This window comes from Adiantum capillus-veneris, chromosome 9 (assembly GCF_014529385.1).
Source record: "Adiantum capillus-veneris isolate H3 chromosome 9, ASM1452938v2, whole genome shotgun sequence".
NCBI classification, from domain to species: Eukaryota; Viridiplantae; Streptophyta; class Polypodiopsida; order Polypodiales; family Pteridaceae; genus Adiantum; species Adiantum capillus-veneris.
Genome location: NC_140939.1, coordinates 40,812,058 through 40,838,434, shown reverse-complemented (window position 1 = coordinate 40,838,434; position 26,377 = coordinate 40,812,058). Strand labels below are relative to the sequence as shown.

The 26,377-nt window shown below is 41.0% G+C and overlaps 1 protein-coding gene across 1 annotated transcript; it reads right to left on the bottom strand.

Moving 5' to 3' along the window:
- Positions 1-5,520: 5,520 nt before the first annotated feature.
- Positions 5,521-8,442, bottom strand: LOC147450393 (uncharacterized). Its single transcript, XM_086519639.1, has 2 exons — positions 6,259-8,442; positions 5,521-6,166 (listed from the first exon to the last, which is right to left on the bottom strand). Exons 1-2 carry the CDS (start codon positions 7,651-7,653, stop codon positions 5,732-5,734), a joined length of 1,830 nt encoding a protein of 609 aa, XP_086375765.1. The 5' UTR covers positions 7,654-8,442; the 3' UTR covers positions 5,521-5,731.
- Between the last annotated feature and the right edge of the window lie 17,935 nt (positions 8,443-26,377).

The window sequence follows — 26,377 nt, the reverse complement described above, 5'->3', positions numbered from 1 at the left end:
CCTACTCTAATATGCTTAATGTAAAATGGGAGGACGATTGATTGGAAGAAAAAAAACAACATGACAAATTGTTCCATGTGTCGAATGGAACAATTTGTCATGTACATACTCATGGTACATATTTGGGTCCATTCTAAAGTTCTTCATTAATTTGTTTCTAAGATTCTCTCTATCTCTAAGGTTCAAAAACCACGACAATCCCAAGGAGGTCGGACACATGGCAACCTCATTGACGTTGGACAGTTGCTGCATTCTACTCCTTCACCAACACCTTCCTCGACACTGTCTCCCTCCCCGCCACCCTCTTCGATTCCTCTATCTCCCCGCCATCCCCGAATTGAGTCTGAAAGCAAAGATGAGATATGGGTAGTAGATGGACAGCAAAATCCTACGCATGCCTATGCCAGTACTCTCACTCGTTGCCTATGTTCCCTCTCTCACCCCCTTCGTTCCCAAACATGCACCCTCTCTAGCTCTCGGCTCTTTCCTCCACCTTTGGCACTTTCAGCCTGCACGTCCATCCTCTCCACTCTTTGCCCTCCCCAAGACTCGGCACTTTCCTCCACCTCCGGCTAGGGCAGCATCACTGTAGACCACCTCTCTCTCAGGGGCCCTCCCAACTCTCTCTCTCTCTCTCTCTCTCTCTCTCTCTCTCTCTCTCTCTCTCTCTCTCTGTGTGTGTGTGTGTGTCTTGCTCTATCTCACACGATCGCCATCCTGCCAGCGTTGATTCATGCCACTTGGCTATTTTTATTTCCCTCCTTCTTTAAGAAGCATCTCCACAACATTCTCCTCCTGAGATGCCTCAAGGAGTTGCATGTGCACGCACAATTGAAAGAGAGAGAGAGAGAGAGAGAGAGAGAGAGGAGTCGCATGTGCACGCACAATTGAAACACACACACACACACACACACACACACACACAAGATCTCGCAATTTTGCAGATAGATTTTTTGACCCTAAAAAAGATCTAGAGCAATCTCTCTCTCTTTCTCTCTCCTCCATGTGCCCTCGTCGCCCTTTTTTACTCAAAAACCTTCCTTTCCCTTTCCACTCTAATCTTTTTCTTTTAGTTTTCCAAATGGCATCCAGTGAGATTCCATCAAAACTAATGAAACAAGTGAAAGGGTCACGAGGGCTTTCTAAAACAATAAAGAAATAATAAAATTGTTGGGCTGAATTAAATTGGTATCAATGTTTGAAAAAAGATTGCCTCAGCTTAGTCTTGAGCCGATTGAAAATCAAGACTAGCTAACTACAAACCATGGTAAATGAAAGAAAAATCGATGAAATATATAAAAAAGTCGTCTAAAAATTTTATAAATTTTAAAATTTTTGCTAGTATTTTTTATTTTCTTTTTTGTGAAAAAAAACTCGATCAAGAACCTCTAAATAAAAGAGACTTTTTCGAACGTTAACACTGATTAGAATCAAGCTATAAAATGCAAGAAATGTAAAGCCATGTGAAGTTGTGAGATTAAAAAAAAAAAAAAAAAACTAATAAATATGTGTATAAAATTTATTAGAATTATGCAAAGTAAAGCTTCACTTTAACATTCTAAAACAATAGAATTAAAAAAAAAAAGTGTGTGTGTATGTAAAATTTATTAAAATTTATGCAAGGTGAAGCTTCACTTTAGCATTTTAAAACAATAGAATTCAAGAAAAGTAAAGACATGTCAAGATGTGAAATAAAAGAAGTCTCATGAGCGCAACACAACACTAAGGGTTTCTTTTAGAAACCTGAAAAAAAGTGACATACCTGAAACAATCAATCGTGAACATTATATCAAATTTTGCGTAAAATAGAATTTTCATCACAAGGCAAAAGAATTAGGGTTCTTCAAATGAGGGAATAAGAAATTCCCATGGGAGAAAGTATTTGCATGTTGGAAAGAGGGAATCACACATCTCACTTGGAAGAAAACATTCCCATATGGAAAATACAAATCCCTTAAAGGAAAAGTACACGACCAGATGGGGTTCTCTTTTCCTCCTCTTGATTCCTTGGTGGAAATCTATGCCCATATAATTTCCCAATTTCAAATTGGGAAAAAACATATAAAATTTATAGTCGTTCACATACGGGAGGTGTGAAAAAACTTCTTGTGTATTTAATTGTGGCCAAGAGCTCATAGATGCTCATTGTATCGTGTGATTAACCTTTTGATATGCATCTGTGTTGCGTGATCATGTGCAGTGCTTAAACAAATATATGTTTAAGGGCATGGTCATGCGAGGTTTAGTTATTTGCAAGCCTCGACAGACCTAACGAAGGTAGGTATGGTTGTTCAGAAGGCGACGAGCAAGCGCAAGTAGTGAGAGAGAGGGTGAGGCGCAGCAAGGAGAGAGAAACAACGATGTGACTGGCAAGCAACAAGTATAGTTTTCCAACTATGCTGAAAAAGACATAGTGACACGAACTAAGCTCGTAAAAAGCTACATGCTCAGTCACGCTGTCAGAAATGTTACGGCCAACTAAGCCTCGTGTGACCATAGCCTAAACAACAACAAAATATGTGTGGACATATGCGTGACCAGCTTAGCCGGTCATTGCCACTGCCATGTACTTATAGAGTCCGATATTTAGTTAGAGCCTAATGTCAGAGCCTTGCGAACAATCTGTAGACCAATGGAAGACATCCAAGTCAACACTTGGGATATTCAAAGCCCACTAACAGGCTACACCCAATCATTACTTCCCAAATCAGCTTCCGAAATCTATCGTGCAGTTGATAGGTCAGCACCAGCTGTAATTTGAAAGCGTGCAATCAAACTGAGGGCTCATAATGTTATGCAGATGTTGTTGTAATCTACAAAAACAGCTCTCTGCGCACCCACATTAGCAAGTGGAATGGCGTCTTTGTTGTAGCTCTTCTGAGTTGCATGTCTGTATGTCAATGACCATTGATGGGCCCTCGCCCTTCTCCCTCCCTACTGTGATGGTTGGGAATGGTGTGTCAGTACCATTTCCAAGGAATGAGGCTCCCAGCTGATCGCCTACATTCCTGGGAACGGTACTGTCAGACCATTCCCCACCCATCAAGGTCGTGGGGAGGGGGGTTCCACATCCGAGCCGTCCATTTACTGTGATTTCTACTGTAGAATCCCACCCCAAAGCGGTCGGATGGTTGCCAAGTCAGCAGACAGAATTTCAACGTTGCATTCCAATCACTGCTGCCCCAGTTAGCACGTAGAATTTGCTTCAATGCTTGACAACTCAGCGCTAAGAATCTCGTATAATGTGCAACCAACCACGCACGACCAAATCAGCATATGAAATATTGTACCGCCTGCAACTGTGTTTGTACACTGCACACACTGCTGCAATCTTGGCCCCTCTCCCCAAGACCATTGACGGTCGGGAATGACCCTGCAGTAGCCATTCCTTGAAATAATGGGTGACCGCCATGCGATCGTCCATCGGAGGTCGGTCACCATGTGGTCGCCCATTATTTCAAGGAATGGCCACTGCAGAGCCATTCCCTACACCATATTAGAAATGTCATCCGGTTAAATTTCGAGCGCTTGTGTCTATGTGGCTCTAGCGATTGCCCTTCCTCCTTACTATCTCACAGGAGCATGGACTGGATGGGATCAATGGCCCACACCCATTTAGGGGATCGGGTGCGATATGAGCCGTCCAATGCGACTTTTGTAAATTCGGGTAAATTCGGGCGCACCAAAATTTGTAAATTCGGGTGCCCTCGCCCCCCTCCCCCTCTCATCCCTCGGACTTGAACCCTAGATGCCACCTTTGCAAGCCTATCACCTTAACCACCTCACCTGCGCGTGCTTGTTGAAAGCAATGGGAGAAGGGGGAGTTTTATGATTTGGGCCATCGCTGTGTAAATTCGGGGCGGCTTTAGTAAATTCGGGCAAATTGGTAAATTCGGGCGCGCCCTGAGATCAACGGCCTACGATGCCCATGCTCCCCAAAACAAGCGTGGGCCATTGATCCCATCCAACCCATGCCCGTGTGAGATAGTGCTGAGGATTGCCCTTGACATTGAAGGTTCAAAGGCATCTTGCTGGTGCCACATATGGCTCTACTGCTGAAAAAATATCGCAGCCACGGCCATACAGCCGCATAGTAGTGAGAATTCCAAAGAGATACTAATTAGTAATGTATTAGCAATGTATTACTGATAGATTCAAAGCTTATAAATAAACAAGGTCGTTGAAAGTAGACGAGGGCATTGCCCATAGTGGCACAATAAAAAAATAAAATCTTGCGCAAGACTGAGGAGCTTGGTGACAAGACAGTTTGACGGAGGAGAAGAGCTGCAGAACACGAGAAGTCACCATTGCTGGTCGATTATACTTCACACGCCCAAATTCTACCTCGTTGACCCCAGAATTAGTTAATTCCTTGCATGCAAGCAACACAAAAAGACACCCTAACACACCAATTTTTCATTGGTCAAAGCCCCTATGGCCATGGGGACAAATTTCCACCCCTTAGACCCTGCAGTTTCCAATAAATAAACAAGTAATCCAACCTCTTAAGCTTGTACGATGAGCGTTAATCCAATGTCAAGCTGTTTTACAAATTTTGGATAAAAAGAGATTAGCAGCCATAAGCTACAAGTTAAAGCCTAAACATGTTTTATCAAATTCTTGACAGATTGCACCTAGAAATGCTTCATATGTAATTAGCGGCCTTAATACATTAATTCAAATAGCTTCAGAGTACCCCATTTATAATGTCAAAACAAGTAAAAGCATGCCATTCTTATAGACATCCACATGAAGAACATCCCTGGCCTACCAGTTTTGGCCTTGTCTTGTAATACTGTTTAGAGCCTTCCATATACACAAGAATGTCTCAATCTTGTTTGCCTCAAGCATGCCTTTGCAACAGTACTCTCAAGAAGGTATCACAACTATTGACTTGAAAGGGACCGGAGCACCGGCATTCTCGATCAAGATGTATGCCACTATGCTACTGCGCCAATATAAGTCGCTCGCCAGCATGAGAGAAGCACAGAAAGAAATTTGCTAGAGATCCACAAGAGCTTCAAAAATGTGTTTTATATAGTGGGTCAAAACATTATAAACAAAGCATACTAATTACTGTTCCTGATATATGCAAACAGCTCAAATTGGAATGATCTCAATCACAAGAAGTTTTGGACAATTTCTCACAATAATTCCCACATTGTGACTTACCTCAACATCATGAGCTTCTGTGAGGGAGGCACCGCATACCTAGCTAGGTACTATTGGGGGTAGGGGACCGCCGGCCCGGTGGGGGGGCCGGGGGTCCCCTGCCCCCAATCGTACCTAGCTAGGTATGCGGTGCCTCTCGAACAGAAGCTCATGATGTTATTCATTGTATGAAAAATACTGGAAAAGACTCCGTTTTCCTACATGAGAAAATTTCTAAAACTTCTTGTGAATTTCTCTACTCCTCTTCTTAGCTTAAACAGAAGCAACTCCTCTGATCAAAATCCTTTCCTTGGTGTCAAGTACCCCACTTCTGTCACGTGCAGGTGGCATTACCGCATAGACTTTACAAGAACCCAAAATATGTATGATTTCTTAATATATAAGGAGGCTCACAAGCCTTTAAAATGTGGGAATATATCAAATAAAATCATGATAGAAGACTATTGTTAGAGAGATACCTACATTGAGGGTTCACACAACAGCCTCAACAGCCTCTTTTTTTTTTCCCTTTTTGCCTAAGATTTTCTCATTTATATTCATTTTTACTTGAGCTGTTTGATTAACAGATACTCCTTTTCTGATGAATCTTGTACATGCAAAGGCTTGCAAGGAATCCGAAAAGCAAAAAGCTCAATCCAATCCACATGGCTAGAGTCCTGATGCTAGATCCAGAGGCTGAGGAAGACATCCAATATGAATCCACTTGTATCTCAGCCTTGTACAGCTCAGGCAGACCATCCCTACTGCCTCGCCCTGCCCTTGGCACCAATGAAATTGTTAGCATGCTCGCATGCGTCGGCGACAGCACATCTTGTTGCCATTCAAGTGATGGCAAGCTCAAAATTTGTGTCTCTGATGTTGCTCCAGCTAATAATGGAATTGCTAAGCATATAGATTTCACATAATGCAGAGTATTGCTTTTGAAATGGAGCATGCATGGTTGGCTGGCTTTCGACAAGATGTCACCGGTCTCCGATGAAAGCTCCGATGTGACCTGCCGGACATATCAATGTATTTTGTCAATTCAATGCTAGAGATAACCATAAGTTTGTCCATATTAGGCCTCTTTTGTCTCAAAGAGTTTACCTGGAAAATACCAAGATTTCTGTTGTAGTCTGATTCCGGAATGGTGAGAAAAACGGTGAAGTGATACCGAAAGCTTGGCATGTGAGTAGCCTTGATGCCTTTCGACACATTAGATGACTTTGGATATATATTGAAAGAGAGAAGATCAAGTGAAGCCACAGGATGAGGTTTGGTGTAATCAAAATAGAGCTCTTTTGTGATATGAATGGGCTTTTGTGTAGAGCTGCCCTTGAATACAGCAAAGTAGCTGAAAACAAGGCTAATGAATAAAAGAGCAGTTAGCAGGGCGAGCACGTAAGCGGCAGTTATGCAACCCCACCCCATTCTTTTGGCCCCTGCAATGAGCAAGGGCTTGATGGTCTCCAACTTCTCCATGTGCAAAGCAAGGCTTCTTCTGTGTTTGTTGATTAGAAGGTGAGAGAGGAGCTTTGTACGAGTCTCATGGAGCCAGTCCTTGATTTGCGAGAGCGAGTCGATGAGACCGCAAGCGAAGAAGTATGCACGATAACCCAGAAGTATAACAGTAGTGACAACGTCGACGATCGATTTCAGTTGAAACCCCACTGCTTGAATGACAAGACCTGCACAGAGAAAGAAGAAATCTCTCTGTTGATCAGAGATCCCATAAGAGAATAAGTGGGTGGGCTCTTTATGTTTATAGGATTTAAGGCCCTTCTTCTCTGTCTGATACCCCACATTTTTCAGTTTTGGGACAATGCCACATGTTTTCATTTTGGGACATGACTGGAACTCAGCATTCACATCTCCTTTCAAGCTAGCTTCTTCTTCTTCGGGGGGACTGGCAATGCTTGTGATTTCTCCGAGTGCATCCACAAGCGTCTCTGTGCATCCCGATTTACAGGTGCTAACAACATTGTAGCAGTTGGGGTTGTCTTCGACGGGCATTCGAGAGCTACATGAGAGAAGCTCATTTACACCATCAACAGCTTCATGTCTCTTCAAATCCTTCTGTCGTATGTCCTCTTTACTTACTTCTTCATCCGAGCCACAGAGATCCGCATCTAGATTTTCCTCTTCTGTAGTGCAAATTGAGTGCTCTTCTGTATGTTTTCCCTTCACTACAATTTCTTTCTGGATAGAGCTGCACTCTGAAGCATCAGAAGGGTATGCACATTCTGATATCAAATCCTGAAAAGATGAGCCCCGTGGAGCGGTATCATTCGAGCTTCTTGGACTTTTGCAATATAGGGCACCTTGCTTTGCATCTGCATCAAATGAGCCCACATCAAGATTTGCTTTGGTTAGAGGCCGGAAGTCCCCAATGCCATTGACAGCATTGCAATGTTTTATCTCTGGAGATGAGGGACTAACTTTGTGAGGAGGAGAGGGCTCTATTGCAGAGTCGCTCCGACCACATAGGAAGCACGACAACATTGTAGCTTTGAAGGTATCAGAAAGCTGCACTTTCAGCTCATGTATATCGCATTGACATAGACACCATATGAGCTAAGCTGATCTTGCTCTAGCCACATGAAATTGGCATAATCACTGTGCATACAGTAAGCATTAAGCGCGTCTTTTGCATGTCGATGAGCTTGCTGAGTGCTGTGCTTTTGAGAGGGGCCATCTTCTGATACAAGCTTGCCTTATATATTGGCAACCTCATTGAGAGACAATTAGGGTGGTGGAGTGTCAAAGAGACACAGCGCTCTCAAGGTTGCTTCTTCAAGATTTGATGGTTTAAGTGTCCTCATAGAAGTGCAACACTATGCAATTGAAGCTAGGAAAGATGAAAGGAATTTTTGCTGGCTAGATTATGGAAGGATTATTGGATTAGCCTCTCTCTCTCTCTCTCTCTCTCTCTCTCTCTCTCACACACACACACACACACACACACACACACACAATTCAACAAGAATGTTTGCTATGTGGAAGCACAGATGTGGGCACATACATGCATCCACCAATTTGTATGTGCATCCATCTATTAACATAATACGGCGGAGGCAGTGACCCTTTACATGTGTCACGTACTTCGAGATGAAGGCTATAAACCAAAAGTGGCAGAGCGAAAAAGAGAGAGAGAGAGAGCTCAAAAGGGGAGCGAAGGAGAGATAGAGAGAGAGAGACTGCCGAAGGCGGCCGGAAGTACTCGTGTGTACTAAGTAAGAGATATAGTCAAAAAATGATGCATGCTACCTATGGTCTTTATCAATCCAAATGTATGCATACATATTGTGCAATAGCTAAACAAGCCACCACCCTCATTGCCCCCACCTAGCACTTGGATTCTTTCTTGCATTATCAAACAACCATTGGAGTGCATGGATGGTGAACGAACGCATCTATATGTAAAAAAAGTTTGACGTTAGTGTGGTTTCCACCAACTCCCACAAAGTCATTTGCATGGACTTGTTTCAATAGACTTCTTCAAATGGGTTTTCCAAGGTTCACTCTTGACCTAAAATCTTTTCTACTATCTTTTAGAAACTCACCACACAAAGGGGTTTGGTGAGTTTCCCTTTCCAAATATTTACCCATATGTCTCACTAGTACGGCTGGCTGCCTCTCTCTCTCCCTCTTTATCGCATGCAAAGGGGCTTTTTTTAGTTTTGGACTTTAGCCTTCATGTTGCAGATTGCGACACATGTAAAAGGCTCCCCCTTCCGCCATTGTATGTTAGTAGATTGTTGTGATCTTGGTTTTTTCTTTTCTTCCTCTTATTCCTCCATTTTCTTTTGGTTCCTTTTCTTTTCCCCCTTCTAGATACAACCGAAATTTAAAAGATGCCGTTGGGTATCGAACCTGGGGCTATACACCACCCACATTTCCCCCTTAACCACTAGGTTATGATCCCTTGGCTTTGGTTCTTTTCATGAAGACAAGTGGCTAGACAAATTTAAAAAGTGTTAGCACTTTTGAGCTATGACAAACCAAAAGCTGAAGATTGTGCTCATATAGGCCATTTTTCCAATTATGAGTGAAGAAAAGTACACAATTATATATTTTTTGCATTTTGTTCTGGAATTTGAAGAATTTGCTAAGTTTACACTAAAATGTGTAAAATTATGCCAGCTTCAAGACTAAGCTTGAAATGTAGCCATGATTATGGAATTTTAGCCGGCCAACAGAAATCTCTTTCATAGCCAAAATTAACAAAGTTTAAGGCTCCGTGGAATTTTTTTATTTTTTTTGCAATCTTCCCAAGAGAGAGTTGCCTCTTGAAGTGTTACCTCTTTCTCTCCAAATGTATCTTGATTGTCTCCACCAAGGGAATTGGTATGCCGATAGGTTTACCATTCTTGTAAGTAGCAGCAATTTCAATTAGTGTTAATTGTGTCTTTAAGCAAACATCAAGATAATTAGTTGCATAAGACTTTCCAAAAGATGAGGTACAACCTCTTATTATAAAAAACAACAGAAATTTTTTGTGATTTATTAGCCTCAAAACAAATGAGACCATTGAGTCATCCAACATGGGGAGTGGCCCATTAGAGTAAATATACTAGGAAATCAAAATATAGTTAGCTCTGATACCATTTACAGGTTGAAGAGGTTAGCATGGGTGCCATTCATGGTTAATTACTCAAAGATTACATGAAAATCACTATGAGAATGAGGGCACATTAAAAAAATGAGAGATAGTCATGAATATATAGGCTTGAAAGAGAGATAAATGGGCGATCATAAGAGGTATAAAGGGCTCTATAGTGTGTGATGGGGCTTCATTGTTCTCTGAGCTTCAATTTTTATTTTTCTTGTATATCCTTGAGAACCCTATAACTGATGGGAAGCCCAAATTTTGTACAATTGTGATTTCTATATCCCTAATTGGGGCCACAAGCTTATAGATTGAACTTATGAATGCCCATTTAATTTTGTCACTAAATATATAGATCATAAACTTGTGATGTTTGGTGGCACAATTCAATGCCACCTATATATAGTGCAAGGACACTCTAAAGAGAGCTAAACAAAAAATAAGCAAAAGAAAAAACACAAATGTATGAATGTGCACTAGATCATCTCTTCTTTATATTAACACAAAATGTCTTTTGACTTTTTGCTAGTAGCGAATGATCCGCCCAGATGGAGGTGCAAATTAACAACAAAAGATCTTTTTGAAAACAAAACATTACAAAAAGATTCGGTTTGCCTTGGTTTTGAAAGTGAGGATTGCATGATTGGTGCATTTGTGTGTAAGTGAGGTGATTGTTGTTGGATCCCATTGTACCACATGCATTACAGATTAGTTGCGGGCAAAGGACTCGTGAAACTTGCACTCCTCCTCCCCTTTCTAGTCGCTTGGGAGCCTGTCAATGCAAACAATATCAGCGATATCCTCTTGTTGTTCTCGCTCGCGTAGCGTGGATTCCACACGGTCTTCGACATTGGAAGAGACTATCTCTTGTACTTGAGTTTTGACCTCCTTTGTCAGGGTGTTCTCTATTTCTTCGTTTGCCTTGTTAAATTTGATTTCCACCTCTTTCAACTCCTCGTTCTTGCAGTTTTTCGTTGAGCCAAGTCGGGCCTCGAGGTCTGCAAGCCTTTGTTTTAGCTCATCATTCTCCTTGCAAAGTCTTTTGTTGAAGGCACGTGGTGTTGTCCACCTTCAAAGGTGTTTCCACGACTCTAGTAAAGCTGAGCTTGCCTCAGGACGAGGCCTAGGTACCCATGAATGCAAAGGCGGGCTTCTTGAGGTTGGAGTAGCGCTGACAGAGACCGACCTTCTTGAGGTCGGAGTAGCCCTAACAAACGGACATATGCAGATCGTAGGTATCGGAATGTTGAGATGTTGTGTATGTTGCAGGCAACAAGGCTCACAGGTTGTAGCACGTCATAGATTGTAGTAGATTGCAGCCAGGGATTTAATATTTACATAATTACGTCAAATTTTGTGTGATCACAAGGTCTTATTGACACATTTACATGATCACAGTAAACATGATCACACAGAAACCGGTTTAGGGTGACTTGCAAATCCACAAAACTCCTGTCCGGCTTCACTTTTTCCCCGGCGGGCCCGCCGCGTTTTATTATTTTCCTTGCGGGCCTGCCGGGGAAACAGAAAAGCCTGCAGGCTGTTTGCGTTATATATACGCGGGCCCAATCGGGCCCGCTGGGTGTATTATCGCTTTCGCCTTCTGAGAGAGAGAGAGAGAGAGAGAGAGAGAGAGAGAGAGAGAGAGAGAGAGAGCTTGCGCGACCTTTGCAGGTATATCGAGAGGAGAAAGGAGAGAGGGAGAGATGGGGTCGTGTGGGAGCGTGCTCTGCGTCGCAGTGCGCGACAGCAGCAGAGTACCTGACCAAACGATCAGGGTATGTGTTGTGTGTGTGTGTATACGTTGTGTGGTAGCGTGCCTTTTGTCATAGTGCGCGGCACTAATAAGATACCTTACCACACAATGGGAGTGTGTGTGTAAGCTGTTCTCCGGAACAATGCTTATCACGGGGGCATCACCTCGGTGATGCAGGGAAGATGGTGTCCTTGTGGTAAGTATTGGCTTACTGTCTGGATACTACGTCGGTAACGCGACGAATCTAGTATCCTTATGGTAAGTCAATTTCCCTTCCCCTTTCCCAAAAAACATATGGGCATCGGTCGGTAACGTGGCTAATAGATGTTCGTATGTAGGCCATTGTTTTTCCTTAGATTCAGGCGGCACTCGGTCGGTAACGCGGCTAATAGAGTGTCGTTTGTTAGAAGCATATGTTTTTGCATAAATGTGGCGTTCAGGTCGTGAACCCGGCCGTACGAACGTCATATAATTTGTATGTGCATGTGTAGTAAATTTTTTAAGTATTAAGTATATGAAATACTTTGTCGGTAACGCGGCTGTGAAAAGTATTTCATATACAAAATGTATGAATTGTTTTATTTTGTTGTTTTTAACTGTCCATTTGATATTATATACTACCTAACCATATTCAAAAGAATACTTTGTTCATCAACCATCGCTATTTTAAATGTTCTATTTATATAACATACTTTATTCATCAATCATCACTATTTTAAATGTTCCATTTATATAGAATACTTTATTCATCAATCATAGCTATTTTAAATGTGTCATTTATATAGAATACTTTATTTATCAATCATCCCTATTTTAAATGTTCCATTTATATAAACTACATGTAAAAAAATTTATTTGCACACAAATTGCATGTTTAATATCGTTTTTAATCTTTTTAAAGGACTCTCAAGCATTATCGCTAGTTTTAATGCTTCATTTACATAAATTCTATGCAAAAATCTAAATACATACATTTTGCATGTTAAATATTCTTTTGTATCTTTTTAAAGAGCATCAATTATCATCGCTTTTTGATTGCTACATTTATATAAATTCTATGTAAAAAAGTGTGTGAACACAATTTGCTAGTCCAATTTGTATACTTCCAATGTTTTAAATGTTTTCAAGATTTTAAGTCGGTGTGTGCTTTATTTGAATTAGTATGTGCGCACGAAGAAAAATATAAGTTACAAAATTCAATGTATGTTGAAATGTTAAAGACCATTAACATGTATTGTTTGATCTGAATTAAGTTCTTATAAACCATTTATTTGAACTGCTTTTTATACGTGTAACAGATTGCAATTTTAAGTGAAGATTATATTCAATTTTTATCAATATTTCCATAACATTTGTTAAAGTCTTCAAGTGGTGGTGTGAGAGTGGTACTGTCATTCGCAACTATGAATTTGTATTTGATATGCTGTTTTTGTATTGTCCAGTGCAAATATGACGCCAAATCAAAAGAAATGTATTATGCGTACCATTCGTAAAGAATGTATTTTGGCAATCTCATCATGTGCAGCTGACCGCATACAACAGATAAGTGAAAGCGATGTCTACATCAGAGAACACAGCTATATGGGAGAACACAGAGCGCAGGTTGCGACTTGAAGGCCAATACGAGTTGTTGAGTCCAGCTGGGATACGAAAATTTGACCCCCACCATAAAGTCAGGACAGTGTTGGGCAATATGAAAATATGTTGCAAAGACTTAAAGGAAGATATCCCACCTGCTTGCGACATGTGAAAGTTAGAGCTTTGGGATAAATTGTGGGAAGACAGAAGGTAAATATGAAGCGTGTGAAAGCGCAGGACCAAGCAGCTTTACCCAAGAGATTGAAGATGGCACAAGATGCACAAGCAGCTTTAGGAGGTTGATCTGATGCTAGCGGCACCGGCACAATCATGCACACTGCTTTAAATGCAAAGTGCACTCATCTTGTCGGCATCCCTCACAAAGCCTTGGTAGAAGGTATGAGGATTGGAGCTGGCTCCTTCGGTGTGTGGACATTGTACATTGTCAAAGGCATCTCATATTTTCTAGACTACATTACATATGTGAAAAAATGTTACAAGCGAGGGAGTGAGGCAAAATTTGACAGATTTCAGATAGAGCAAGGAATGCAAACGCTTCACCCCTCCATTGTAAGGTGCATTGGGTTTACTACAGAGTCTCCTTGGATCACGATATTCCCATACTACAATGGGGGTACCATGGGTGACATGATGTGCCGCGTACCGTTTGTTCACGAATTGTTCAGATGACACATGCACAGGCTACAACACGGCTAGAGGTCATTGTCTGTAGCAAACAACCCTATAAGCGAGATAGACACCAAAGCAGTGGTCGAGCAGATGCCGACAATTTGTTATACCTTAATAGACGACGTTGCGGCTGTCCACTCGGCCGGTATAGTGCACAACGACTTGCACCCGTTCAACGTAATGTTGGACTTTAGTCACGCCAATAAACCCCGCGTCGGTATCATTGATTGGGGTATGATGCTGAGAACACCTGCTAAGCGCGTAGCAAATAATTATTTGTCTCCAAGCGCACAATCGGACGAAGCAGTTTTGAATGCATAAAGAGCAGGGAACATCGAGATGGCTAAGCGACCGTGGATTGTTCCCGAACTATACGATCCACGGTGCGTAGATGCATACTCAAAAGCCAGCGACATTTATGCATTGGGCTACCTGTTTGACATGCTGGCAGATTTTTGGAGTGTAGTCAAAAAAATTTATTTTCCAGACAAAGTTTTTCACCACCCGGACAAAGATGTTATGAGGGCTATTCGAATTAAATTAGATTGTTGGATGAAGTTAAAAGAAATAACACGTCTTTCTATAGCCACCCAGACACCGCAACCCTCAAAAGTCCGGATGGAGAAAAGCATTCACCGCTTAAGTCACGCCGTTCAAACCCTGACACAGCGAGTGAATCCAACACCTGTACAAGGGACACACATAAGCCACCTTGTCTTGCATCCGGAGTTGGTCCCCTCATCTACTTCAAATGCATCCTCATCTTCCCAATGTCCAGTTTGCTACAAGAATTTTGATGGATGGAGTGGGTACTATACATTGACATGTGGTCACTATTATCATTTAGTTTGTCTTATTCGTTTGATGCAAAACAATAGTCGATGCGCAATGTGTTCACAAGATATTCCACAAGGAATGTATATTATGTTTGGCATGGAAAACGAATATAAATTCAAGCAAGCATGCCTAGATAACCCTAGCACAATTAGAAGTCTGTTTGTTGATGAGCAAGATGCTGCTTCAGGGCAACACAATTGAGATCGAAAAACTATGTAATATCGCGACAAACTATGTACTATCGAGAATATGAATCATTGTAATTACTCAAAACACATTTGAATACAAGGTCTTTTACAATGGTTTTTGACATTTGCTCATTCTACTCTCAAGCTATATTGAATCAGTTGAGTTGTTATCTAGTTCTATGAGTGTTGTGGTTCTCCTTGTAATTCAACCTCCACATCTATTATCAAATTCTCTTCTATTTCGTCTACAGTGCATTGAGATACACCAACATTGAAATCTTCTTCATTTTCGTTTTGGCAATCATACAACCAGGTTGGCATTTCCTCCTCGTAGCCAGCACTTTTGATGTGATTCTTTATCTTTTCGTTGCAATACATATACACTAATTTCTCTACTCTGTCTGCTAATAGTCTATTGCGAATAGTGCTGTGAACATACTTGTACATACTCCAGTTTCTCTCTTGAATTTGCTGCAAATTGTGCGAGTACTTTCATTACAAGAGGACGTAAGGTAGAATAATGCTCTCCACCATTCATCATCCACCACTTCCACGCAGGTTGCTCTTTTGCCATTACTTGTACAAAATCATTCGCAAAAGGACCTTCTTTTAATCTAAATGCACTCATTTCTTTGATGCAATCAATTCGGTCCTGAACATTGGAGTAGAACGTGTTGACCACGTGATAGAAATCGCCTACCACCTCTGTATTGGACATCAAATCTAAATTTCAATACTCTGGATCGAGCATGTAAGCCATGCTATGGTGTGGACTATCTTCCACCTTGCATGAAAATACTTAGCCAACATTTTCCGTTGTTTGTCAGAGAATGGTAATCTCCACTCCTTATCTACTACAGACTCTTTTAGCTCTTCAGGATTTTCAAGACTCTGTTGGACTGACCACGATGTCATCCACACTTTGCCCAATTTTGGCGCCCTTTGATCAAGATTGCGGATCGCAAACATAACGGGCATCATTACATGGTATGCATCCATTACACTCCTCCACCAAACAACCTTGTTTACATTGCCACGTAGACATGTAATTTTATCCTTCACTATTTCTTTCTGCTCATGTTGCCATTCATCAAAGGACGCGCAACTGAATGTGTCGATCACAACACATTTATTACGGAGAAGTGATTCCAAGGTCTAAAAGTGTGTGCAAAAACGAGTTTCAACAAGAATTTTCAGCATCACTGACATGCGCATCCTATACAAATCGAGCACTCTCTGTCGTTTCAAGATAAATTTCACAACCTGACGTGCTGTATCAATTATTTTGGCGAACCATGTGGTTTCTTCGCTAGTGTACCAATCTTTCAGCACCAAGTTCAAGCTGTGCGTATTACAACTATTGGAAAAAATGTGTGGAAAGCACTTCTTTATTAATTTACTGGCATTTTTACAATTCTTTGCGTTGTTCATCACAACTTGAACGACATGTTCAACACCAATTTCTTTAATTACATCAATCAAGACCTCAGAAATGTATTTGCCACTTTTAATTGCACCAGAACTATCAATCGCCTTTATAAACGTTTCTCCCCTTGGACAAACCAACATTACATTGATCAACGGTCTTCTCTGAACATTTGACCATCCATCACTCACAATCGTATATCCTGAAAGTGAAATATTCCCAAGTATTATTTTGCCAACACGCTCTTTGAATTTGATGTAACATTTGTCCAAGAAAACATATCTTATTGTGTGATAAGAAGGAGTTGAAAATCCTGGACGAAACTCACCGATTTTCTTCCAATAAGCCTTCTAATGATTGCTATTTACCATGACCAAAGCACTTCCAGTAAAGAATATTCCTTTGATGAGTGCTATTTGTGCTTCTTCTAGAGACTGGACTCGAAAGCTTTGATGTAATTATTTTTGACGCATTTGACAAAGTCCACCTTCATTGTGACGTTTAAAAGGAATATTGCCTGGAATTTCCTCTACTTGCGCAGGTTGCTCTCCAAGGTTAGTTGGCGTCACTACAAGGTCTGTGGAGTTAATATTTGGCTCTGGGAACTCTTGATTCAAAGGCACAAAGCTATATATCTATTGTTTCTTTCCACCCTTTTTGATGAGCTCTTCTCTCAAACGCTTTGCAACTGGAGGTGCTTGAGAATGTTCACACTTTCTACAATTGTTTTTAGAGCTACCCAGAAAACGATCCCTAATACGTGGTGCACCACCAGATTTTGTTGCGTGACAAAATTTACGTTGCCACTCCATATATCGGCCGCATATGTTGTGAGCATAATCCCACTCTTTGCCAGGAGCTTTTTTATTCTTTGGCTTCTTCGTACCACTTGTGCCTACATTTTGCTCCATTACTTTTAATTTAAAACTGAAGAGAAAAGAACAAGATGTTACAAACTGAAAATAAATTTTTTATTTTCAATATATATTATAATTTAAAAACCATTCAATATGAAAGTAACCATGATTCACAATATGAGATTTTCAATGCACGCTAGTCAATCCACATATCGATCACCTATATTGTGAGCAACCACACACATTGCAATGTAATCTATACATGGCGTAATAACCATAACAATGCTATGAATCTCTCTATGCAATTATTATTATAATGATTATTTATATGTCCACTTTGATTTGCAAACAATAAGACACATCTAATTTCATTTGCTACAAAAAAATAAACGAAAGCAATAAAATATATAATTGTTCATTTCATGCACTAATAAACTATCGTAATAAATAATGCAATCTCTGTATAAACCAATGCATGAACTAACGCAAATAAATCTTCAATATAATCACCCAATTGGGGAGTACTTGTACCCAGTGAAGGATTGTAGCCCACCCATGCAACCAATTCAATATATAAAAGCTATTTTAACCCAATCAAGGAGTATAGCTCTTATATTGTAAATCAACTCAAATATAAGACTTTAAGGATCTTTATATGCCCGGTACACTAGTAGAGGACATCCGACCCATGACTATCGACTAGTCATTTACATATGCTCATCTTCCAAAACCAATCACAGCCCTCATTTGGACCAATGGCTTCTTCGCAATGAGTATGATTCCCCAAGTTTTCATTTGTTTTGGTTTCGTACCTTTATGTCGGTAAACGAATTAAATTTTTTTAGCAATGGTTATCGAATTAATAATCACGTCTGACCCAAAAAAGGACCTGTGACTCTGTAACCTTAGGTCAAATCACAAGGAGATGACAATACCCGACACTCGGATACACTCCCCAAGGATTTCCTTAGCTAAAAGACCGGGATTAGCACACTAATTACTATATATAATTACGCCCGTCGAGCTTTTTCATTTTCTCGGCGGGCCCATCGGGCTACTGCATTATCCCGACGGGCCCGCCAGGTTAATGGAAAAGCTCGGCGGGTCCCGCAGGGAAATTATGAAAGCCCGGAGGGCTAACTGGCTCTATTGGTTTTTGCAGTTCATCATCAAGGTTACGTTAACAATTAACATGATCACGTGATTTTTTTGTGTAAATACTAGAGTTATTTACGTAATCACCCGATCGTGATTACGTTAATGAAATCCTTGATTGTAGCAGATCGTAGATCCCGCGTTGTGTGTGCAGGTGTTAGATTAGTTAGGGGCGGGGCTATGGGTTAATGCCTCCCCACAGGGAAGCCCCTCTACCTAGGGGAAGAGAGAGAGAGAGAGACACACACACACACACACACACACACACACACACACACACACACACACACACAGAGAGAGAGAGAGAGAGAGAGAGAGAGATTATCATCCTCAAAGTTCAATTATGGACAATGGGACCAAACAAAAACATTACAAAGTGGCTCCATCATATGACAGATACAATTCAAGTTGGTAAATTCTAGTTTTGGGGAAATCATATTGAAGGGCCAACTAACACAAGACGAGGGTAAAGTGAAAAGAGAATCCCGAGGGGTTTCTATGGCCGGTGGTAGCAAGGGATTTTTAAGAGTTCAAAAATCTCAAGTGATAGGTCGTCCATTTCAGTAGACTGCCCATTTTCCCTGTTTGCGGGCGTCGTGCATCTTTTTGAGCTTGCTTGCTTTGACTTTGAGTTGGTTCATCCTGAATTCCTCGGTTCAAAGCTTCATTCCCTTGAGAAGGTGATATTAGCGTAGAAGCTTCAGATGCTCCTCTTTGTCCTTGAAGGTAAGGGTGCATTGCCTAGGTGGCAAGCACCTATTTGTGTGGTTGATTCAAGAGACTATGTTGGCTTGATTTTGATTGGAGTATGTCATTGACAGTGGTAGACCATGGTGATGCAGTCCCCCAATCCTAACTTTAAGGCTGAGGGATTCACATAGTTGACGTTCTTGAAGGGCCATATATCGCTCAATGTTGACCTTTTTTGTGATGTCATGTGTTACTTCGTGGACTTCCTTTTGGATCATCGTGATAGACTTCATGAGTGAGGATTCCACCACTCATGCAAGGAGATCTTGGCTCTTTGCTTCCTACGCAGGTTTGGGCTTTTGTAAGTGTTACTTGAGGGCTGCATTTTCCCCCCAATGAGCTCGTGGATCTGGGCCTCAAGGGCCAGAATTCTAGCTTCTTGATTGGCAAGGGTCATTTCAAGGTGCGGTTGCCTCGACGACAAGAAAGCTCTTGCATGGATGAGGGGCCAATGTGGCTTGGGTGGACATGATGTCACTAATTTGTAGTGCCTCTACAGAGTCACTCATTTCCAATTAGTAGATCTTGGGTAGACCCGCAAGAGACTACTGTGTGAATCACCTCTTGTGGATGGGCTCTAGTGTGCCTCCTCTAAAAGGAAAGGTATCTCTATCAACTCAGTATACATACGCTTGTGTTTGAGGTAGTGATTGAGTGTGAGCTCAAGAGGGCGGGAGATTGATGAAATGCTTGTGTTTGGGGAAGGGTGTCAACTAAAGAGGGAAAGAAGTGTGAGCTCCAGATAGTGGGAAAAAGGTGGCATTGTTCTGTGATCTCAAAATCACGGGCGTAGCTGGGCCTAACACCGCCCCACAAGGTGGCCCTTTCTCTTGAGGGAGGCTAGCAATGGCAGTTCGGAGGCCCCCCTTCACTGTTGCTGCTAGAGAGAGAGGGGGGGGGGGGGGGGAGAGAGAGAGAGAGAGAGAGAGAGAGAGAGAGAGAGAGAGAGAGAGAGAGAGAGAGAGTTGGGTGTTTTGTATGCACCCTGCACACATTTGGTCACCACTATTTTGGATATAGATTCCCTACAGTGTTCAGAAGCTCTTCAATATTGCTTGGTCAATTTTGGTTGTGCATACATCACAAGAAGTAGAAAAATTACCAACAACCCATGATTCAAAATAGCTCATTGCTCTCACTACATATGTTCTAACTAAAAACAAACTATACCACGAGGTAGAGGGAGGACAAAAAACCAATATGAGTAGCTTCAAAGTCAAAAAAGTAGACTCCCAAAACCGTCACCTGCTTAAGGTGCAATTTGAGCACCCCTACCAAATCTTACCAAAGTGGCATTGACTTTGAGATCCAAGAAATCTATTTGCATTGGAGTTTTGATGATTTGAGATGAAGACAACACCAGTTTAGAGGCCAACTAGACACAAAGCATCATTCTAACATAAGGTCATCAAAACTTGATCAAAACTAGAAAAAAATAACCATCGGAGGTCTAGACAAGGTGTCAAAATTGCATGGTACCAAAATCTGAGCAAAATATCCCCATATTTAAACTAATTTGAGCACTGCCAATAGGCAAGAATCATGAAATGGTTGTGTATTAGAGTAGACTCAAAGGCAAGTTAGGGATCTTCAGGATTTCTTTTTACAACCTTATGAAGCTAAAGACTTTAACTATCAAAGTCTAAAAGAAGGCCATTGGGCCATTTACACCATGACTTGGGCAAAAATACTTATGTAGGATTAAAAAGATGTATTCAAGGCATGTTAGAAGAAATATTTGATGTCAAAAGATCAAGGGGCATTTCAAAGACTAGTGAAGTGGGCATTCTGCAATATTTGAATAATAGCTACATTTAAGAGTGCAGAAGGAGGGAACATGGTTATCTCACTCTTAGTTATCAAGAATATACAAAACAACTATTGGAGTTAGGGTTTCAGGAATTGAAACACGGCTTGGAGACGGAGGAGAAGCTTAAGGCACATAGCAAAGAATGTATCACTTAGTGTGTGAATACAAGATAAGTTATCCCTATAGTGATGGGCGTATATATATAGAGGGGGGAAAATCTCCTAGTGTAAGGGAAGATGCCAAGACATTCTAATTATGTTCACACACATCACTATCATATACATAATAACAAATATCCTTCGGGAAGTGATGCAATGATCGATGAGAGATGGCACATAGAGTATAGGGGATTTGTCATGCCCTATGGACATGATGAATCTACAAAGGGAAGCAAGCCCAAAGCTTTGCAAAATCTTCAAAGAAATCTACAAGATTTTCCTGTGCTGGCACATAGGCCAAGGTGATCTCCTCAATTGAGAATCTTCGCCTCACATAATGATAATTCACCTCAATGTGCTTTATGCAAGCATGAAAGCCTTTGGGTTTCTTGCAAATGCCAATGTGCTTTGACTATCAATGTAGATGAGAGTGCCATGCAGTCTTATGGTTTTGTGAAAAAGGAAAAGAAAAGAAAGTGTACATATGTAATGAAGCATATTGTATGGTTTAAAGCAATATCTGGTTGGTATGGGAAGATGGATAATCATTTGATTACACATGGCTTTGAAATAGTCGAACTGAGAGAAATTTGTATGTAAAACATGGAGATGATGTACATCTTATTATTGTTGTGCTCAAGGGGGTCACTATATATATTGTATGCATTCAAGGACTAATTATAAAACCCCTTAGCTATGAATTTTTCACCAACAAAAGGGACCTTTTTCGTATTCAATCTGTTATTTTTTTCAAGATCATCTTTTCAACCCCCTTTTGTATGTGAAAATGTGAAAAAGTATACAATAAAATAATCACTATTACAGAGCCCACGTGATAGATATTTTTTAAAACCTCCTTATCACATGTACTTGAAACAGCCAGAGCATAACAATCTGATGCACATTAAGAATTATGATAAGGAAAACAAGTATGAATAAACCAAGGTGCATCCAATTAACTAATGCAAAGTCTACACCAGTCATTTTGGTATACCTCTAGCTTCCTCATTGTCAGCCATGTTCTGTCAAGTGCATCATATACATTTGCATCAAAAATAAGTTGACCTATGAAATCACCTAGAACCTGCATAGGGTGCATATTTTCCTCATTTGGACTTACATTTTTATCCATTGAAAAGAGGCAACAAGGTATCAAAAATAACATGTGAGATTACACTTGTCTCTTTAGTACACGACAACAAGGGCTAAACTATATTTTTCACCTTAAAAAAGAACTTCTCAAGATACATTTTGATTGCAAATGCTATAACCTGTAACCCTTTCTTCCAACGTTGTAACCAACAAAGATGCATTTGACAGTTTATCATCCAATTTCTTGTGTTCTTGATGTGACATTAGACCATAAGCCAACCAACCAAGAAAACACAAGTGACTAATAAAAGGCTTTATGCCTTGCCTCATATTGATTCTTACATTGCAAAGCTTTAGTTGGACACCTACTAAGTATCTAGGTAGCACACATGATAGCCTCTAGTCAAAAATCAAATGGAAAAGTTTGGGTTTTGACCATACATTGTGCCATATTCATATGGAGGAAACCCTATTTTTGAGCGACTATTTTTTATTTGAAGAAAAACCCGAATGAGTTAAGACAACAATAAATTAAAGAATACATGATTCATTCTAATATTAGTATTACACTTCTCTACAAAGTTCCATGTTCACTTTACAACACCTCATAATACGTAGAAGGAATCAAAGGGACTATAATAAATGCCAAACAATAACAACGTTCTCAAGAACCAAATCTCTACATGATTAGTAGTACACTTCTCTACAAAGTTCCATGTTCACTTTACAACACCTCATAGTACGTAGAAGGAATCAAAGGGACTATAATAAATGCCAAACAATAACAACGTTCTCAAGAACCAAATCTCTACACGATTTTGCTCAATTTAAGTAACAAATTGGGAAAACAGATAGTATGAGCAGATACAATAACTATTCTTGAGATTCCCACTAATGCATTGGGGTACTACAACTACTTTTCAATGTTGCCAAGGTGACGTTATGATAATGGAGAAAAAGACAATGTGCGCACACTCACACATTGTGACACTTTAACACAACACAATCACCTCACACACCACCACTCAAGATCTCGATGAAGATCCCCCCAATAGGCTCAATCAAAATTACAAACGTCTTGACCTACAAGCCCTTGCCTGCCCACAGACGCTTGAAGTTACACTCAATGGAAACCAAAAGATAGAAGAAAAACCATTAAAAACTCAAATACTCTAGCCACAAAAGGCCTTTCTCAAATCATTGCAATAGCTTTACCGAAGTCCACTTTGTTGGACTATTTGGAGTAGCCTCAACCCTAATGGCACCAATAGAAGGTCACATAGTCTTGTAGAAATCCACACCTTCTTCCCTCATTTACTTGCACACACAAATCCATGGAAAACTCAAAACTTCCATAGACTCTCACAAATTAAAATTTGAAGAGAAGAAACTCTCATTCTGAAAGGCCAAGGGGAGACTAAACCCTAGATCCTCCTCCCCGCCAACCTATTATAGGAGAGCCCATGGCCCTTTACCCTAAACGGATCCCTTGTCCACACCTTTAGTCTGGCCCTTGGCCTAAGTCCTTGACTCCCCTAGGTCGGGCTCTGCCTTCTAGCCCTTGTCCTGGCTCCCCCCTTGGAGAAGCGTTTTTCATCCTCGAAAACACAAGTGGTAGTATCTTCGTAAGAACATTGATATTTTCCTTGTTGGCATCCCATACGTGGGCCAACTGATACTTGGTGTAGTGAGGAGGTTCAATGAAACCAAGAGCAATCTCTTGATTTTCAACATTGTTGTCCTTTTGTAACCAGTTGTATCTATAGGGTAACTCAATTTATAACCCACTGGAGTACTTTAAAAGAGTAACCACAACGAAGAGGTGTCTAAAGTCATAACGAGCTTTCAGGCTTTCTGAAGGTATGAGTATGTCAATTCCCAAAGGCCACACACCATATTTGCGGTCATACACCATACCATGGTGGCTTCACGAATCAATTTCCAAACAGGGGCTAAGAGAAATCTTAATCCCACGGAGAAGGACAATGAGCCTAAGGGGAAGGACAATGTCCAAAAGTCTCCTAAAGGCAACGCCAACAACAACAAAGCTAAGGAGAAGGGAATTTATAAAGGCAAAAATAAACTCTCTCCTGAATAGCTTGAGCATTATCGTAAAGATAACTGTTGTTTCAAATGCGGCGAGCAAGGGCATGCTTACTATGCTTGGCCCCAAAAGAACACCCGCCATGAGCCTCCTAGAGCTACCTTGGTCAAAATCCAAGAAGAGGAAACTCCCCACAAAGGATCTCCTCTATGCCATGCTTGTTAAAAGGTAAGAGAACATGATGCTTTTATTCTCTTTGACCCTGGTTCTACTCACGATTTCATATCCACAGAGTTGGCCACAAAGCTAGGCATCCAAGCCTATGATATGGGAGATGTCCTTGTGGGGGAGCAGGAGAGAGAGCCCACTTGCTGTCCTATGCAATGAGAGTGAAGGAGAAGAGGAGAGAGGCGCTGAAGAAGCACACGCAGAGAAGAACGTGAGAGAGAGAGAGAGAACGCTCGTCAAAATCTGGGAGAAGTCACGCTATTTCTTTTTGGGCTTCACCTTTGAGTATATGAGTAAGTGACTAGGGGGCCATTCACACTTGGGCCCCCTCACTTATAAGTCTTTTAACTTATAAGTTAGTAAGTACAAGGCACTTATGCCTTTATTCCCTAACAACCTCCCACCTAAAGGCAATGTACCTTGGGAGATCAAAGAATTAGCTAACTATGATACAACAGCTGATCATGCACTTACTCATCCAACACCCATCATCTGACGGCAATATGCAAACCGCTCTGTTGGAAGACTCTTGGTCAAAAGATCTGCAGGATTGTCATCTGTGTGCACCTTGACAAGTGTAATGCTCTTGTCATCAAGCACACTCCTGATAAAATGATACTTCACCTCTATGTGCTTTGTCTTGGCATGAAAAACAGGATTCCTTGCAAGCATAATAGCACTCTGACTATCACAGTGTAGCACAGGAACCGGTGACTTAATGCCAAGCTCTTCTACCAAACGCATGAGCCACAAAGCTTCTTTGCATGCCTCAGTGGCAGCCACATACTCAGCCTCAGTGGTAGACAAAGCAACACATTTTTGCAGTCTAGAAATCCAAGAAACTGCACCTCCTGTGAATGTAAACACATATCCAGAGGTAGACTTCCTGCAATCTAGATGTCCAACAAAATCTGCATCTGTAAAGCCATGCACAGATGTCTCACTCTTCCCAAAACAAATGCACAAGTCTTTAGTGCCTTTCAAGTATCTCAAGATACACTTCACTGCTTCCCAATGCTTTTTGCCAGGATTGCTCATGTACCTGCTTATCACTCCCACCGCAAATGCAATGTCCGGACGTGTAGCAACCATAGCATACATCAAACTGCCAACGACGGATTCATAAGGAATCTTGGCCATTTCAGCCCGCATATCATCTGTGTTTGGGCAGTCATGTGTAGTCAATTTTACATATGGAGGCAGCGGAGTACCAAGTGCCTTTCCCCCATCCATATGAAAACGATGTAGCACCTTATTAACATAATCTTGTTGAGATAGATACAGACGCCTGTTAGGTCTATCTCGAGAGATACGCATGCCCAAAATATGATTAGCATTACCAAGATCCTTCATGTCAAAGCGATTCTTTAAGCTTTGCTGTAATGCATCCAACTCCGTGACATTTTTACCCGCAATAAGCATGTCATCAACATACAAAATCAGCAATAGAAGAGATCCATCACTTGCCGTTTTGATATACAAACAGTGATCAGAATTACTTCTTTTGTATCCTTGAGACCTCATGAATGTATCAAACTTGTGATACCATGCACGGGGAGACTGTTTCAAACCATACAAGCTCTTCAAGAGTCTACATACTTTCTTCTCTTGCCCCTTTGACACAAAACCTTCTGGCTGCATCATATAGATCATCTCAAGCAAATCTCCATGCAAAAACGCTGTTTTGACATCCATTTGCTTTAACTCCATATCTTCAGAAGCAACCAGGCCTAAAACAAGACGTAATGTGGCAAGATTTACAACAGGAGAAAAAATCTCATCAAAATCAACACCATGCTTTTGCTTGTACCCTTTAGCAACCAAACGTGCCTTGTACTTAGAAGAAGCATCAGATGTGACCTTGGTCTTGTAAACCCATTTACATGGCAGAGCCTTATGCCCTTTAGGCAAATCAACCAAGTCCCATGTATGGTTTTTCTCCAAAGACTGCATTTCCGAAACCATTGCTTTGAACCATTTCTTACTGTCTTCCCGTTGCATAGCCTCTTTATAGCAAGACGGCTCACCACAATCAGTAAGCATGACAT

Excerpts from the sequence above, each read along its gene's own strand:
- LOC147450393 (XM_086519639.1), bottom strand. The coding sequence starts at position 7,653 with ATGTTGTCGTGCTTCCTATGTGGTCGGAGCGACTCTGCAATAGAGCCC. Across the intron at positions 6,167-6,258 it reads GAAATCTTGGTATTTTCCAG|GTCACATCGGAGCTTTCATC; the intron begins GTAAACTCTTTG and ends TATGTCCGGCAG.